This window comes from Salvelinus fontinalis, chromosome 13, assembly GCF_029448725.1.
Source record: "Salvelinus fontinalis isolate EN_2023a chromosome 13, ASM2944872v1, whole genome shotgun sequence".
In the NCBI taxonomy this organism is placed as follows: Eukaryota; Metazoa; Chordata; class Actinopteri; order Salmoniformes; family Salmonidae; genus Salvelinus; species Salvelinus fontinalis.
Window position 1 is genome coordinate 53058255 of NC_074677.1, and position 14216 is coordinate 53072470.

A 14216-nucleotide genomic window follows, 5' to 3' on the forward strand; every position below is an offset into this window, starting at 1 on the left:
TGGTTCACCAACTACTTCTCAGATAGAGTTCAGTGTGTCAAATCGGAGGGCCTGTCGTCTGGACCTCTGGCAGTCTATGGGGGTGCCACAGGGTTAAATTCTCGGGCCGACTCTCTTCTCTGTATATATCAATGATGTCGCTCTTGCTGCTGGTGATTCTCTGATCCACCATTCTGTATACATCTGGCCCTTCTTTGGACACTGTGCTAACAAACCTCCAAACGAGCTTCAACGCCATACAACACTCCTTCCGTGGCCTCCAACTGCTTTTAAATGCTAGTAAAACTAAGTGCATGCTCTTCAACCGATTGCTGCCCGCACCCTCCCGCCCGACTAGCATCACTACTCTGGACGGTTCTGACCTAGAATATGTGGACAACTACAAATACCTAGGTGTCTGGTTAGACTGTAAACTCTCCATCCAGACTCACATTCAGCATCTCCAATCCAAAATTATATCTAGAATCACCAAACATACCCTCGTAAAACTGACTATCCTATCGATCCTTGACTTCGGCGATGTCATTTACAAAATAGCCTCCAACACTCTACTCAGCAAACTGGATGCAGTCTATCACAGCGCCATCTGTTTTGACACCAAAGCCCCATATTCTACCCACCACTGTGACCTGTATGCTCTCGTTGGCTGGCCCTCACTACATATTCGTCGCCAAACCCACTGGCTCCAGGTCATCTAGAAGTCTTTGCTAGGTAAAGCCATGCCTTATCTCAGCTCACTGGTCCCCATAGCAACACCCACCCGTAGCATGCGCTCCAGCAGGTATATTTCACTGGTCATCCCCAAAGCCAACACTTCCTTTGGACGCCTTTCCTTCCAGTTCTCTGCTGCCAATGACTGGAACGGATTGCAAAAATCACTAAAGCTGGAGTCTTATTTCTTCCTCTCTAACTTTAAGCATCAGCTGTCAGAGCAGCTTACCGATCACTGTACACAGCCAATCTGTAAATAGCACACCCAACTACCTCATCCCCATATTATTACTTACCCTCTTGCTCTTTTGCACCCCAGTATCTCTACTTGCACATCTATCACTCCAGTATTAATGCTAAATTTGAATTATTTCACCTCTATGGCCTATTTATTGCCCACCTCCCTACTCTTCTACATTTGCACACACATTTGTTTGTGTGTAATTGTGTTTTTGTCGCACTGCTTTGCTTTATATTGGCCAGGTTGTATTTGTAAATGACAACTTGTTCTCATCTGGCCTACCTGGTTAAATAAAGGTGAAATGAAATTTTAAAAAATATGGACTTTGTATTTTACCAAATAGGGCTCTTCTGTATACCACCCATACCTTGTCACAAACCCATTAAGGAAAGATATTCCACAAATGATATTAAGGCACACCTGTTAATTGAAATGCATTCCAGTTGGCTACCTCATGAAGCTGACTGGGGCAGCAGGTAGCCTAGTGGTTAGAGCGTTGGACTAGTAACCGAAATGTTGCAAGATCGAATCGCCGAGCTGACATGGTACAAATCTGTCGTTCTGCCCCTGAACAAGGCAGTTAACCCACTGTTCCTAGGCCATCATTGAAAATAAGAATTTGTTCTTAACTGACTTGACTTTAGTTAAATAAAGGTAAAATAAAAAAAATTGAGAATACCAAGAGTGTGTAAAGCTGTCAAGGCAAAGGGTGGCTACTTTGAGTAATCTCAAATATATTTTGGATTTGTTTAACACTTTTGATTAGTACATGATTCCATGTGTGTCATTTCAGTTGACTTCTTCACTATTATTCTACAATGTAAAAAATAAAGAAACCCTTGAATGAGTAGGTGTCAACTTTTGACTGGTACTATATATATATATACACATTTATTACATTTAACCTTTAACTATATACACATACATACTTTATCCCTTGCTCTTAAAGGCATATGCCATTTAGCAGACTTATCAAAAGCAACATTTATGCATGCATTTTTGTATGGGTGGTCCCAGTGGGAATCAAACACACAATCACGCCGTTGTAAGCGCTGTGCTCTACCAACTGAGCCAGGGGACCACACATTCACACAAAGCCCAAAACAAGTTAATTAGTTTCTTTCATAGTTTATTTGTTTTGATAGACTATACAAAGACAATAACAGAGCACATACACTTCCTGATCTCGTCACCTCTGGGGGGAAAACCAGGACAGATCCCTGTGTAGTGCCCCACTGTTTTGTAGTCTGACCATTGTTGATCACCAAGACTCCCAAGAGAGGCATTTCCTATTCCTGCTTGAAGCAGTTCTAGTTTGAGTACTGGTACGTTAGATACAAAACACATTTGGCAATAAATATGAGGCTGATTAGAACAAAACATTTTAGGGAACTAGAGAGCATTATGATTTAGAAGGAGAGCGTCTACAAAAATGGTGTATGACTGACAACACAGTGAAGGCATGAAGTCAGCAGTATTCAATAATCTATCTGAAGCATCACACCACAATGTACAGACTCAGCCTCTGTTCATGTGGATCTGCAGTGTTTGTGCTCGGCTACGAGTGACACGCAGCCTAAAGACATCTTCCAAACACAGACAAGATCCCACAAGCACAGGTTTGATTTGGCAAAATAAATAAAAATGTTAACATCCCAACATAAATCTCTTTATTTAATCTTATATTTGGATAGGGAAGAAGAAAACACTAATCAAATAGGGATAATTATGCCAGTAATGTTAAGGACAATTGGTCCATGTCACCAGACTCAGAACAACATTTGGAGTAGGATAATGAAAGGCTCTTCTTACTTCTCTGCTGTGTTTTAAGTGGCCTTTCAACAGAAAAGACAAGAGCCAATAGTGTGGCATGAGCACTGCAAGTAGGAATGAATCAGAGTTAGTCAATGAGGTATGACACCAGTCGGCACTCTTTTTGGGTGTGGAGTGTTTGGATTAGGGCTCTGGCAGAGGGTCAATGGAAAATAAATGTGTGGCATAAGTTGTTCTTGACACGGGATGAGGATGTGTGTGTGGGGAGGTAGGCAAAGAAGATTAGAATCCATGAAGGCCGTTGGCTGAGATGAGGAATGTGATGTGTGAAAAGATAAGTGCATTGATGGAGCACAGGGGAAGGGCCTAGGAGACAAAGGGGTGGGGCACAAGAGCCTTTAGCTGGTCGACGTCAGCTTGGTCCATGGGGTGGCCCCACGCACTTCAAAGGGCTGATCATTGGCGAAGATGTGGCTACACAGGTCATCCAGAGGGGGCTCGGGGTCTGTGGTGGCAAATTGTGCAGCATCTTCAATCTCTTTCCTCACCGCAATATCAATCTCCTGCACACATACGGGACAAGTGAAGTTTGGTCATTACATCCTCCAAGACATGCTTTTGTCAGCTGTAACTATTTACAATGCGTCAATCATGCATTTTTCAAACTTAGTCAAAGATCTGAATCTTTGACTATGTATATACTGCGTCGAATGGCCAGTATATTAGTGAATATTTGAGAATCACCTTGAGCTCCTCTATGCTAGCCATGTTGTTGCTGAGCATACGGTCCTTCAGCATGGAGATGGGGTCGCTCTTACTACGGACCTCCTGGATCTCCTCACGTGTGCGGTAGCTAAGGAAAGAGCGGGGTAGGGGTATGCAGTGTCACTATGGCAGCTATGATAATGCAGGGAGGAGGCTACTGGGGGACAGAGTGCAGGGGTAGCAATATATTAGAGCACTGAAAGACTAGCTGTTGAATCCCTGGTAGGTCAGCACTAGGTTTCCATCCAATTGGTTTCAGATTTCTATGCAAATATTTGGAGATTATTATTATTTTTTTAATTCTGCATAAAATCAATATGCACATTTTCCCACCAGAGGTGTTTCCATCAAACTGATTTGTTGTGAAGAAAAGGCTGTGTGTGATGACGTGCACATAAAGCATTTTTGCGGTTATGTTCCCAAAAAAGGCCATGGCTGCAGATCTGTATGTAACCCCCCAGTTCTACCCCCCTCCCCCCTTACAGTAACATATCACTGAAGCCTCATCTCCCTCACTAACTTTAAGCATCAGCTGTCAAGAGCAGCTTACCGATCATTGCACCTGTACACAGCCCACCCAACTACCTCATCCCATGTTATTTATTTTTTTGCTCCTTAGCACCCCAGTATCTTTACTTGCACATTCATCTTCTGCACATCACTCTAGTGTTTAATTACTCAATTGTAATTATTTCGCCACTATGGCCTATTTGCCTTACCTCCCTAATCTTATTACATTTGCACACACCGTATACAGATTTTATTTATGTGTAACTCTGTTGTTGTTTTTGTCACACTGCTTTGTTTTCTTGGCCAGGTCGCAGTTGTGAATGAGAACTTGTTCTCAACTGGCCTACTTGGTTACATAAAGGTTAAATAAAAGCATACTATGCCAGACACTCAAATGTCCAGATGATCAAATACTTTCCCATGTTCGCTAGATAGCTGGTTAGTCTAACTTATCTAAATCTTATCATGGCCGGATTACGTGGCCAGTGGGCTTGACCCCCCCCCCCATTGAGTTTGTTGAGTCACTCCGGTATCATATGAACACACAAGACATGGCAAAATGTGTAGAATTGCAATAAGTTATCTTTAAAATGGCAAATCTCTCCCCACCACAAGAGGGGTCTGAACAGTTGAGGTCGCGAGGTGGGGGTTGGTTACTATGCCGATAAATGACAATATCCACCCAGACCTTTGTGGTTCAGTTCCCATGTGCCAAATATTAGTCATCTTTTTTTTTTATGGCCATGGCTGCGGAACTGTAGGTAATCGCCCAGTTCTGACGGATCCCATGGAAAGATCAGTATCACGTTCTGCGTTTCTTTACCTCTAATTTAACCACATTTTTTGTAGTAACCCTCCCTTCACATTTCTCACTGTCAATTGTGAATGATAATTCGTCAGGTTTTACCAGTGAAGCGTCCATGCAGCATATGCATGCCGACCATTTGATCTCAGTCAGCTACATGGGAATAGGCGTGTAGATCTTCTTAGTTATGTACAGTGTTGTTTCAAATTATGTACAGTGCATTAAAAAAGCAGATGGTGTTACCACGTTAACAAACTGTAGCATGCCTGTATTTTGTTTCAATCAAAGCACATATTTTGCCCTGCTGGTGCACACTGGAGGTTGGCCGCATGAGAAATGCGACCGTTCGCACAATCATCCTAATCTCAGAAATGAGGTGGTTTTTGTCTTACAGTAACGTTATACTATGCCAGCCATACTAAACTGACGGACCACAGACCCAAAACGGGGTAATTAAAATAAATAAATGTAGGAACTCAATAGGGCTTTCAATTTATTGATGTTGAGAGTTATACTAGTAGAATGAACACGGTGCAATTTCTACATTTATATGGGCAGTTTCCCCACTGTCATTCACCGACAGACCAGAGAGAGTAATTAATAAACTGTCAGAAATCTTCAGTTGATCAACTACTAGCCCATGTTAGCTAGATAGACTAACCTATCTTGTTATCATGGCCAGATTACGTTCCCAAGGGCCTTAACCCCCAAAACTGTTAAACAGAAAACTTGCCCAATCTTGTTTTGGCGCATGCTTCCTAGACAAGTTTGCTGATAAAGTGGACAGGTTATATGATGAGATATGGATAAGAACAAGACCAATTTATTTGATAAATTGGCAGCAAGCAGCGATAATCATGTCACCAGCAATCAAATAGTCTACCCTTGATATTTAGCCATTTGGATTTGCTTGATCATTGCACTTAACCACCATGTGAAGTTCATATTAATTTATTTCATCTACCTATAAACTGTCATGCTTTTCCGCGTGGTGGTGGTAGGCCTATAACGTAACATATCATTGTGTGACTTGTGGCCATTATCAATATTTGTGCATAAAGGCGCTTCCACCTCCATTTCTCACGTAACTAATTTTACCGACAAAAAGATCCCACCATGTCGAACAAACAAATTGTCGACAATTATGAATTTTAACCGACATTTCCTGTTTCCATTAGTCCTGTCGTGGCTGTTTTTATGCGCCAGGTAAATCATCCGCATTAAATGGTTGGATGGAAACCTGTTTACTGATGGGAGTTCAAATAACTTCTCCAGAGAAAATAACAGATAGGTAGGTAATAATCTACAATAGTAATCTACTAATCCAATAAGAACAATAGAGTATACAAAACATTAAGAACACCTGCTGTTCCCATTACATAGACTGACCAGGTGAAAGAAATGATCCCTTATTGATGTCACTTGTTAAATCCACTTCAGTCAGTGGAAATCCACTTCATGTCAAACCTGAAGGGGAGGAGACCGGTTAAAGAAGGATTTTCAAGCCTCAAGACAACTGAGACATGGATTGTGTATGTGTGCCATTCAGAGGGTGAACGGGCAAGTCTAAATATAAGTGCCTTTGAACGGGGTATGGTAGTAGGTGCCCGGCGCACCAGTTTGTGTCAAGAACTGCAATGCTGCTGGGTTTTTCACACTCAACAGTTTCCCGTGTGTATACAGAATGGTCCTCCACCCAAAGGACATCCAGCCAACTTGGCACTGTGGGAAGCACTTGAGTCATTGGTATACTCAGTGGAGCTGTGGACTTTTACCTGACGCCAGGATCGCTCATGCTGTGTCCATGGTAACGGTAGGTCTGGAGCTCCATGAGGATAGGGCCCTGAACACAGGTGGAGCAGAGAAACAGACTTAACACACAAACCTGTACACAGTACACACAGACACAAAATTAACAACCCTACATACTGTAAGGTTGATGCTCACCTTTCCAGATCGGCAGTGATCAGCTGCAAACTTGGTGGCCTCTCTAACACACAGGACATCCATCCCATCCACCTGGATACAGATACAAAATGTCATTCTTAAACTCAAGAAATGTAAGTTGTACAGAAGCGTGAATGTATTAGTTAGCTGTCTACCCTGAGGCCAGGAATGTAGTCTCCTCTCTTGTAGTATTCGGTGCTGGCAGAAGAGCGCTCTACTGATGTGCCCATGCCATATTGGTTGTTCTCACAGATGAAGATGATGGGCAACTTCCAAAGAGACGACATGTTATAGGTCTCAAATATCTGACCCTGTGGATTAATACAAATTCAGTCAACAGTTGGGCTCAGATCTAAACTTGAAGTGATTGTCCTTCATATGTTCAATGCATGCAGGTTTCAAGAAGCATGTCAAACCTGGTTGGCTGCTCCATCACCATAGAGACTGACACACAGCTGGTCATTGCCCAGATACTTACAGGCCAGGGCTACACCGGCTCCCAGCGGTACCTGAGGGGGGATTAGGCAGGTGTTATATTTGAGAAGGAGAATCCACCATCTTTGAATGGGATATACAGCTTAGACAAATTATGAGGTTTAAAAAGGAAATAAAATGGGATTCTTTCAAATCTAAGATAAATGAATAATGCTAGGCCTTTGTGAATTACCTGAGCTCCCACAATGCCATTGCCTCCATAGAAGTTTTTAGTGTACATGTGCATAGAGCCTCCTTTACCCTTAGCAATGCCTCCTCTACGACCTTAGTGAGACAGCAAGGGAAGAAATGAGGGAAGAAAACAATGAGTGAAAAAGGTGTTTGAATGGTTTGGAAGACAAAATCAGAGGTGCAAAGTACAATGATTAGCTCTTGGTGCTAAGCGATTATTTATTTAACTAGGCAAGTCAGTTAAGAACAAATTCTTATTTACAATGACGGCCTACCCCGGATGACGCTGGGCCAATTGTGAGCCGCCCTATGGGACTCCCAAGCATGGGCGGATGTGATACAGCATGGAATCGAACCAGGGACTATAGTGACACCTCTTGCACCGAGAAGTAGTGCATTAGACCGCTGCGCCACTCGGGAGCCCAAATGTTTGTTTTTTGGGGGGGTTATTAATCAAATAATTGACTGACAGTTTCAATTACTTTAATTCCATTTAGTTATTGGGGTTGAGCCCAATGCTCTGTTTCTATACAGATAATTCAAATAAGTGACGAGAGAAATGAAGTAAAGATCTAAAATGGGATGCTGGGCTGAAGGGAGTTGTTTTTATGACCCAAATATTCAACCTAGTTCAGCACAGAACCGTGGTAATTAACTACAATGACCATAATCCATTGAGCCTGTTCTTTTCCGGCTCGGACACAGATGGATACACTTTTACGCCTCCTATGTTAGATTAGATACACACAGATAGCATACGCCGCTGCATGAGAGAGTAATGTACGCAACGAGAGAGGGATAGAAAGTTTGAAAGTATGCCTCATCTACTTTGAAGAACTAGTAAAATTATTTAATCAGACAACTATGCAGCATACTTAGGCAGGCTAGCCTAGCTAAATAGGATGACTAAAGACAGCACAGTATGAGCAGAACACAGAATGTTAAATGGTTGTCTGGCTGGCTGCTACTGTCTGAGCAGATGAGATGATTTAGGAATGAGAAATTATGAAGTCATAAAACTAAGTCATACACAGAACTGATATTTTATTATTTAATAGTAATTTCCTCCTCCCCCTATATGGACCTGACTAAGACAATGGAATTTGTGGCAATTTAATGTTCACCATTTCTAGCTTTGGCATTTCCCTAAAAAATCTCTAATCATTGTTTAATAATGCATTTAATGTAAATGTAAAAAAATGTATATTTGGTTTTAAATCGAAACCCGTTATTCCCTAATAATCAAACAGACCTCAAAAAGCAGTAATCGTTCAGCACTATTAGAGTTATCGATTGGATTGAGTCAAGTCCACTCACCAGTGAGCTCAGCCATGATCTCCCTGACGGTCCCGCCCCTGGTGAGGGTGTAGCCATGGGCGCGGTATGCAGTAATCAGGTGATCTGACAGGGTGATACCCCCCTCAATGCCAACCGCACAGGCTTCCTATCATAGAATGACAAACAGAATCTCAGAGCGTTTATATTTGAATGAAGTGCGTCTGCGTGTTCATGCGAGACGGTACGTTTGCTTATACAATACATGAGTGATTGTGTGCAATCTAACCTGGCCATCATACAGGTGACAAAAGCCTCTGATGATCTTCTGCTTGTACAGCTGATCTGCCTTCAGCTCCATGCGTCTTATTGTCTGCATGGTGCGGTAGTACTTCAGCCCCTCCTCCCGGGTCAGAGTGGCCGTCAGGGGTGGGCCCTCCTCCAGACGATGAAGGTCAACTTTCTATAGGAGGGAGCACACAATGAGATCAAGGCGAAAAGTGACTATCAGCTAAAAAAATTAAAATAATTTAAAGACTTTTTATTTGTCTTACCTTTATGTCGAAGGTGGCCTCAGGAGTGAAATCAGCATATGAACGTGACGACGCCACCATGCTGGCGGCCTAAAATAAAAACAGAGGACATTGAGAGGTTGCACTCCACGCGTACCTTTTACCAGACATCACAAATATACTTTGCAAGATCTGCAGTTGGGCAAGCCAGGAGGACAGACCCAAACAGTGAGAAACGGTGGAGTGAACAACCTTGAGACAAAACATAGCTACACTTCCCGAGGTTGATCCACACACCACAACTAGCGTGAATAAACACTCCCTTGTCACCGAGATCGCCAGTGAAAAGTCACTGTCTCAAACACTGAACCAATCAACTAACAAGAATGCCTCGCCGGCTGAAAACGGACATATCCAGAACACTGTATTCACCTTGGGAAAATCTAATGTGTGTTCAAATGTGAATGTTTAATGGAGAAAGAGAACATAGTGTTGTAGACCAAATATGAATAGAGATCATTTTGGGGTGAGCAGGTTCGCACAGTCAGTCAATTCAAGCACTCTAGGGAAACAGTGATCACCACACCATGTGCTTAGCCTTCGTGTGAGAAAACAGGTGGATCGCTGCACCTGTGCATAAGGGCATGCAGTGTACTGTAAAAGCATGAGTAGTGGTGAGGGGAGGAGTGTAAGAGACAGGGGGGCTGCCAGTACTCACAGCAAGCTGTGGCTCTGGTAAAGGAGCGTCTTCAGTCAGGCTGAGGGCGATCTCAGGGCGTGAAAGCAACATTATGTCTGTATTCTGGCTCCTCTCTGCCAGCTGAGGCTCAGATATGGAAGTGTGGCTGTTTGTACTGTTGTCAGGTTCGGGTGGGTTTAATTCCTGAGTCGTTTGGTCTGTGTTTAGAGGTCGTTCTGGTGATGATATTTCTAGCGTTAGTTGGTCAAAGTCCATTTCTGCTTGTGTTGAAGAGTGGGCTATGATAGGTGCATCAGAGGTTAATGGAGGCTCTGGTAAAGTCAATTCTGATACTTGAGAGGCCATAGCAGCTGACCGTTCAGATGAGTTTGATTCTGGAATAAATGGGTTTGTACTCACAAATGGTTCGGATAAAGGTAATTCTGAAACAGTCAAGGCGGTATCTGCCAAGGGTTCTGCTTCTGAAACAGTCAGGCCAGTTGCGAAGAGTTCTGGTGAGATTAGATTTGGTTGCTCTGATACGGATAACTCAGAGACTGGCGGTTCCGTATTTATCACGTGGTGAAGTGATAGATCTGCAAATGGTTTGTCAGTGTCAAATAACTCCTCTTCAGGTTTACTGTTAAAGACAGGGGACGGATCGACTAGAGTGACTTCTAGGGGTTCTTCTTCAGGTATTAGTCTGCTGTCAAATGTACGTTCTGTGGTCAGTACAGCACTGGGGTCTATTTCAGTAAATGTTAGATCAGTCTTTGGTCTTTTGAAATTGTCTGCTGGAGGACTGTGTGAGATGGAGTATAAATCTGTGTCTGGCTTGTAGGGTCGTAGTGCTGGATCTGGTGGAGAGGTTATGTCAGCATACTGCCCCTGGACTGCCAGCAGCTGCAAAACAGCCCTGCGCATGGAGGACTGGGGAGAGAAGAGCCAGGCAGATAAGTCACTGCAGAGTCAACACCCACTGAGAGGTCTGAAAGCAGCAGCAGTTAACTATTCCAGCTCAAACAGCTAAAGGTATTTTGGTTGTTCTGAAGGTGTTGATCCAGTTCAACACTAAAAAAAGCTATTCAACACTTAAAAAGTGCATCATCTGAGTTCTTTGTTTCATCAGGAATACGATTAAAAAAATATATATGTTATTCCACATAACTACTGCACCAATTAAAGCCCTTTAAAAAAGACTCAGACCTAAAGAAAAATTGGCTAGTTCTACACCACATTCTCTGCACTAAACTTACTAACCAAACAACTTTCCACTCACAACATAAAATAAGCAGTACCTACCAATCAGACCACATTTGGCTTAGCCAAAGCATCTGCGCTAGCCTGTTAGCTCTGACACCACTATCCAATGTGAAATAAGTAGGTCTAGCTAGAAGCTATATGAGATAGGTCTGTGTGCATGTGAGAATGAATAGCTTTTAATTTTCAAAAAGCAACAAGATGAGGGATTAGAAGATGGTAAAGCATGATTGCTTAAAAAGAAAATTAAATAAACTGTTTTTCTAGTGGTGGGTTGGGTAAATACAATGTTGAAGGATGCTGGAAATGGACAAAAAAAAAAAAGTATTCACCAGTGGTCACAAACTAAAATCATTGAGTGAAAGTATGGCACATACCATGTGAAAGGGAAATAAATCATTTGAAATAAAGCTGGAGTGCAAAACAGAGTCATGCGTCACAGGGTTTTGTATCACCCTTACAGGGATTGTATCACCCTTACAGGGATTGTATCACCCTTACAGGGATTGTATCACCCTTACGTCAGTAAAACCACATCTTACCTCTGACACAACCTGGGCTCCCTATAAGGCAGCCAATAGGAGAGAGAACCAGAGGGGAAAAGTGAGAGAACACAAGGAGAAAAACATCAATGGATAAAAAGATCAATTAGAGAATCACATGGTTATATTGTCAGACATGAAAAGAGAAAATTCAGACAATCATGTGCCACATCAAATGTTTGAGTTGTGTTATCCATGGTAGCCAGGCCAGCCAAGCACACATTTTTAGTTCCCTGTGATTACCTTCATAACACTGATCCTCTCTCATCATACTGACACTTCCGTCAGAAGCTTTTTCACGTCATTAAGACCTTACCATTGGGTATCTTGATTAATAGCGGACATTGTGGCACAGAAACAAAAACAACCAATGATGTGATATGAGGAGACGCTCTCGCATCTAACGTTATTAGACTGCCTTTGATGATGATGCTGCTGGAGGTAAGGAGCTCCAGCTAGGTAAACGATTGGCTAGTTAGCTAACTAGATAAAGTACCGGTAACGTAGGCCTTTAATGTGATTCCCTAGGATCTTAGTTAGCAGGTTAACTTAACTACAGCTAGACCACAGTCCTATGTGTATCTAAAGCCAGGCAAGCTAACGTTACCCCGGTACGCGTACGAATTGGGGCCTTGCTGTCTAGCAAGGTCAGGACAGCAGCCGGTCTTGTTTAAGAAAAGGGCATGCAGTCCTTTGTATCCTATACTAAAGTACTATACAGAAACAATACTTACATTTCTGCTTGCACTACCCCTCAGCACGTTGGAGATTATTGTCAGCATCTTTTGCATACTATCGTGCTGCCACCGACCTGCAGTTCCAGAACGTTTCTCCCCTCCGCTGCCTGTCTTCTTCGATGAGGTTAAACGGCGATGGCATCCAATAAATGTTGCATTACTGCCACCTAGTAGACTGGAGTATAACTCCCTTATACTTTGCTGGAAAAAAAATATTCAAACTTTGATCATTTGAATCTGCTGTGTGGTGTTAGGGCGAAACCCAAAACGTGCACCAATTGGGTTCCCGGGGACACGCTAGGTTTGCGGCAGGGACGTTCCACGGATTCAGGATAACACCGACCCTTCTAAATGCACAGTTTAGAGATAGGGCAAGAGCATAGGGGTAGCTATAGCTAGGTAAAATAAAGCAGATTTCCTCTTCAAGCATTAGATTGCAAAATGAATTACTGCATACGAAGCAAGTACTTATAGTCAAAAGGACGATACATAAACTGGTTTAGACTGTTTAAACAAGGACCTTCAGAGGATTCAATTGGATAAGTAAGTGTATTTCAAATACTTACAATACATCCTTCACATCCCTCTTAAGCATTAGTAACACAATATACATTTTATTGTAGGGACCCTTTAGAATTATAATAATATATGCCATTTAACAGACACCTTTTTCCAAATGCAACTTTATACATATGTTTTTTATTTTTTTTATTTACATATGGGTGGCCCCAGCGGGAATTGAACCCACATCCCTTGGCTTTGTAAGCACCATGCTCTGCCGACTGAGCCACAACAAAATAGGAAATAGCTTAATGCTTTCATCACATTGTTTTTATATAGTTTTATATAGCCAAATCAATCCTTATCACACACTAGAGAAAGGGCAAGTACCCCTGGAAAGGGTTCAATCGAGGTCAAAACCACGTGTGCTCATGGAATAAGAGCACCCCCAGCATGCATTTGTAGTTCTTGGAGAGAAAGAGGGTGGAAACGGATGTTCTGTTTGAAACCAATGGCGCATCGGGTAAAGATGAGAGCACAGAGAGTCTGAATGAGTGGGTTACAGTGATAAAAAATAAAGGAAACAATATAAGTAAAGTTGTGGGGAAATCCAAGCCTACTCTAGACTCGTTTTTTGTCAAAGTTAGGGTTTTGGATCAATGCTACCTGTGGTATCCGTTTGACGTCTCAAGGAAAATCTGGGATGCGTTGGAGGATAATGTGTTATGGATGAGAGTCACAAGAAGTGGTCTTATGCTTTTTGTGTGTCTGCGGAGCAGAAAAAGCATGCTTTGCACCTCAAAAACACATCAGGGGTGGAATATTTCATGTATGGATTTTTGAATCAGGGCGCCTATCCAGGAGGTTATCTCTGGGGTGGCGCATGAAGTGAATGCAGATTATATACCAATCATCACAGGAGCCTGCTGAGAGGAGAATGACTCATAATAAATGGACGGAGCGGAGCAAATGGAATGGCATCAAACACCTGGAAACCCGCGTGTTTGATGTATTTGATACCATTCCACCTATTCTGCTGCAGTCATTACCACAAGCCTGTTGTCCCCAATTAAGGTGCGACCAACCTCCTGTTCCAATCATACTCATCTGTCGGAGCAGACAGGTCGAGTGGCGAATGAGGGAGTCCCTCCCCTCATACTAAAGAGACACCCACCCACCTGCCCTCTGATCATTCTCGCCTCTGTTCCTTACAGAAGAGTTCTACTTAGCTCTTCTCAGCACGACTTGATCTGTTTTCCTGTTCACAGGTGTGCCGTGAAGGTTATGCTGGG

At 42.6% G+C, this 14216-nt stretch overlaps 1 protein-coding gene across 4 annotated transcripts; it reads right to left on the reverse strand.

The window, feature by feature from the left end:
• Positions 1-2064: 2064 nt before the first annotated feature.
• Positions 2065-12563, reverse strand: LOC129869008 (pyruvate dehydrogenase E1 component subunit alpha, mitochondrial-like). 4 transcript variants are annotated; one of them, XM_055943436.1, is made up of 13 exons: positions 12421-12561; positions 11687-11707; positions 9924-10814; positions 9248-9316; positions 8983-9156; positions 8736-8862; positions 7420-7511; positions 7169-7261; positions 6908-7063; positions 6753-6824; positions 6581-6648; positions 3470-3578; positions 2065-3288 (listed from the first exon to the last, which is right to left on the reverse strand). In XM_055943436.1, exons 1-13 carry the CDS (start codon positions 12475-12477, stop codon positions 3124-3126), a joined length of 2094 nt encoding a protein of 697 aa, XP_055799411.1. In that variant the 5' UTR covers positions 12478-12561; the 3' UTR covers positions 2065-3123. The 4 variants fall into 4 exon arrangements, with proteins under 4 accessions (XP_055799411.1, XP_055799413.1, XP_055799415.1 ...); XM_055943438.1 differs by lacking the exon at positions 9924-10814 and having other exon boundaries at positions 12421-12558; XM_055943437.1 differs by lacking the exons at positions 2065-3288; positions 3470-3578 and adding an exon at positions 5647-6272 and having other exon boundaries at positions 12421-12563.
• Between the last annotated feature and the right edge of the window lie 1653 nt (positions 12564-14216).